The sequence below is a fragment of the Hordeum vulgare genome, chromosome 7H (genome assembly GCF_904849725.1).
Source record: "Hordeum vulgare subsp. vulgare chromosome 7H, MorexV3_pseudomolecules_assembly, whole genome shotgun sequence".
NCBI classification, from domain to species: Eukaryota; Viridiplantae; Streptophyta; class Magnoliopsida; order Poales; family Poaceae; genus Hordeum; species Hordeum vulgare.
Window position 1 is genome coordinate 5,594,189 of NC_058524.1, and position 4,081 is coordinate 5,598,269.

General features: G+C 39.6%; 1 protein-coding gene across 1 annotated transcript; it reads left to right on the forward strand.

The window, feature by feature from the left end:
• The first annotated feature begins 2,450 nt into the window (after positions 1-2,450).
• Positions 2,451-3,626, forward strand: LOC123407951. Its single transcript, XM_045101196.1, has 2 exons — positions 2,451-3,263; positions 3,365-3,626. Exons 1-2 carry the CDS (start codon positions 2,451-2,453, stop codon positions 3,371-3,373), a joined length of 822 nt encoding a protein of 273 aa, XP_044957131.1. The 3' UTR covers positions 3,374-3,626.
• Positions 3,627-4,081: the final 455 nt, after the last annotated feature.

The following is a 4,081-nucleotide window of genomic DNA, read 5'->3' on the forward strand; positions in this document are numbered from 1 at the left end:
AATAACATGTAAAATATATGCAATATTATAATTTCCAAACAACATATTGAAGAACAAATTATTTGGTATTCAAACAATGATAACACAATATAATCACCTTTATTGGTAGGCTTCATGATTAGACGTATTGCATCCATTTTCTGTTTATGTGGCACAAACTATCATAATTGATAGAAATGAATCCTTCCCATCATTATGAGAAGTACATCTCTGTGAATTTTCAGCCACCAAAGAAGGAAGGACCGGACAAAATGTGTATTAATTTGATCCTTATGGCTAGCTATATACACGTCTGCTTGACTTATAAAAAAATACATTAGAATTCATCCACATGGTAGCTTATATGATACCCCTCAATAGAAGTTGGGAGAAATATGCACATACACTCACTTACTACTTGACAAAGTGTGAATCGCAAGCTTATACAATATGGACTAGCATTTTTTAAGATAATGTATATATCATCAAATAGTATTGCATAAACTGAACTATTATAACATAGTGTTCTTCAATGATAATTCTAGTGCCTACTGCATATGGTATATAGTTACAAATAGTATTGCATAAATTGAATTATTATAAGGGAGTGTTCTTCAATGATAATTTCAGTGCCTACTGCTATGTTTATACATAGATGTTCAATCCTTTCGATATAGTGTCACGATTGTTGTTTATATATTTACCATATTAAAACAGGAAATGTTTAACGATGAATATTGGGAGTGTGAGTATTGCGGCGACTGTCGGGGTATGTGTGATTCACCTCACCTGCGAGACGATAGGTTCTTTAGCATGAAGCTTGATGAGAATGAAGATGTGTTCCTCCCTTGCCATGCAAGAATATATGTGTTGAAGAGGCTCGGTTTCGAAGACCACGAGAGAATTGAGACGAGGAGCGATAACCTGAGGACTATACATGGTCACACATTTGTTATCAAAGTATTTAATTCATTTTTTCAAACAGAATTTGGGTGCCCAAAGTGGGAAGATCTTTGCAAGGCATATGGATTTCAGGAGGGTATGGAAATAACCTTCGATCTTCGTCCTGAAGATAATATGCCAGGCAACATCGACATTTGGGTGGTTGTCGATGATATGCTTCCTGTTTTACCTCCATGTGAGTTTCTCAACCATATTTGTCAAGTAATTTGCATTTATATTTAGAAATAGTTGGTGTTCATCCATATACCAAATTTGTTAAATTATAATTTACATCTTATTTCGTTTCTTCGACTGAATTACGGAAATTAATTGACACGACACACTACACGTATGGATCGCATCTAACTTGGGAGGAGAATGATGTTCTTCTCCACTTTCTTGTTGCTGGTGTTCTGGTTTCTAGGGATACCTTCTCGTATAATTTTGGAATTGGCCAAAATTATACGTTTTACATGGCACTAGTGCATAGGTTGAAGCCGGATGTCATTCGCTGAAATATTTTGGTAAGAGTTTCCTAATTAAGTACGCTCTAGTATTGCATAAATGGTGTTGATTATATTGCTAACTAGGTTATTATTATGTTCTTCAATAGCAACTGCCACATGATGTAGTGCCTCTGATGATGCTCCCAGAAGATCAAATAAAAATTAGAAGCCCACTGAGGGCTGAGTTCGATGCTCCATACTCGAGTAACCTCAAATCAAGATAAAAAAGGCTCCAAATTGAAGCATGGAGAGAAATAAAAAAGGTTCACAAGACACAAGTTGGAGACCGTTGGATCTCTGTGCTTCATCATGGAGACATATGTGTTATTTTGTTTTATGACATTATACCTAAGAGCGAGGACTAAGTCTTATGAGAGACAAGTTATTCTGGTTTATATTATTACTTGACACCATCGATTATGAGACATGCATATGATGATTATATATTATGATGTTTCTCTGTTTTATTTTATGTGTATCATATGATAACTTGGTATATGATTAAGATGATGATGAATTGTTAGATGATCGATTAGAATACTATTGCCATTCAACGTAAATGATATGAAATGATATAATGTAAGATGCATATATGTGCATGTAACTCGTGTCTACATTTTGTAAATATGTTCGACAAAGCACGACGGATGAGATGGTGTAATATATCCGTGACGATGTGCAATATATATGTAACAAATAAATGGGAAAATATGGGGCAGCAAAATAGCTCATCCAATTTAGTGCAAAACCCTAAACCCAAAAATTGCTTAAAAAATAGCGATGAAATAGCCCCGGTTCGTAATACGAACCGGGACTAATACCCCTCCCCCTCGCTCCCAGCCCCGCCACGTGGAAAGTCATTAGCCTCGGTTCGGGGCCGAACCGGGGCCAGCATTAGTCCCGGTTCGCGAACCGGGACTAATGGCCCAACCGAACCGGGACTAAAGACCCTTTTTCTACTAGTGATGCAACCCGTAAGTGTATGGGTCAAGAAGGCTTTTTGGGTCCGAGGATAGTCCCGATATGCTGGAAGAAGTTTCAAATGAAATTTTGAAAAAAAAATGTGGTGCACTAGAGGAACTCGGTAACTTGACCAGTTTGAACGAGCTTGATGTACATGAAGGCAGGTTCCTCTCCTCACTAATCAAGCTTGGTAGCTGCAAGCTACAGTCTTTTAGGATATGGAGGAAGTGCCCTGATGATGTCAAGTTCTTAGAATCATGGTCTCCTCCGCCATTTTCCCTCCAAAGATTTGAGATGAGTGGCTGCTACAGTTTCAAGTGGATTCCATGCTGGATTTCACCAGCACTGACCAGTCTTGCATACCTAGAAATTAATATAGTGGAAGTAACACAGACGGATCTGTGCATACTTGGAGAGATGCCTGCCTTGCTTCACCTGAGGCTAACATGCCAGACTTTCAGAAAAGAAAGGCTTATTTTTTACGGCAGAGGATTCCAGCATTTGAAGGGGTTTGTTTATGATACTGCTGTATTACCATCGGGAAACCTTCTGTTTGTGGAAGGGGCACTGCCAATGCTTGAGGATCTTAGCCTAATCTACTGTGTATCAATGGTTAATGCCTATGGGTTTTTCTTGGGTATTGAGCACCTCTCAAGACTGAAAAATGCACAGGTTCACCTCTACAAAGAGGACGCGGCATCTTCTGATATCGCTTTCGCAGAAGCTACTATAAAGAATGAAGCAGATGACAATCCCAACCGTCCCAGAGTAACTCTGGTAGAACATGTAAAGGGAGAGGATTATTGCTCTGACGGTTGTCCTAACAGAATCGTGACAGATCAAGGACTATATGCCAATACAACTAACCAGAAGGTATTGATCATTTTTTTAATCAAATTTTAGTGGTTCATGGTTATAACAATCACTCCATTGAGACGCCTATTTCTCAGCCGCGTGTCTCTTACCCTTTTTAGGGAACTTAAATTCATGAAATACTACAAGTGAGGTGCCGCGCTGCTGCCCGCTCGACTGCAACACGGTGGTGAAGCCTGGAACTATGATGGAAGTTCGAACAAAAGGGGGCCGGCCCCGGATGGAGGGGTCATAATTGCTGTTTGCTATGTTGTACTAGGAGGATTTTATTTTATTTTTTTGAACTCGGATCACATTGTTTTGACTGGTTATTCTTATTATGAATCAAGCTCACCTCTTGGGGTGGAGCTTTGTTTGGTCTTATTTACTGGAGTATATTTTTTGTGTTGCAAGCTTACCTAGGCTGCGTTTGGTTGCAGGGACATGTTAGGCTGGTTGAGCCGTTGAGGGCATCCCCATCCCTGTTTTGAGGGAATATTCTTGACATCTGACTGCCCCTGTCCTCCCTCGTCTCGGACCCAAACAGGTGGCATCCCTCGCACAGAAGGGATATTCCTGTCCTTCGAAGGATATCCCTGCAACCAAACGCACCCCTAGTGACATTACATACTCATCATCCGTTAGTTCAAGCTGAAAGAGATGGATTGGTCTTATTTACTAATATTACTTTCTTCTTGCGGTTCCGTTTAAGCCTGGGTAAACTTGTTTATCATTGCTAGCTCGTGCCCATCATATTACCCATTCATGCAACCCTGGTAACATAGATCTCTCGAGCTCTTCTTTAAAGCATCGTTCGTCTAGCATTGTTGTTGGCAATG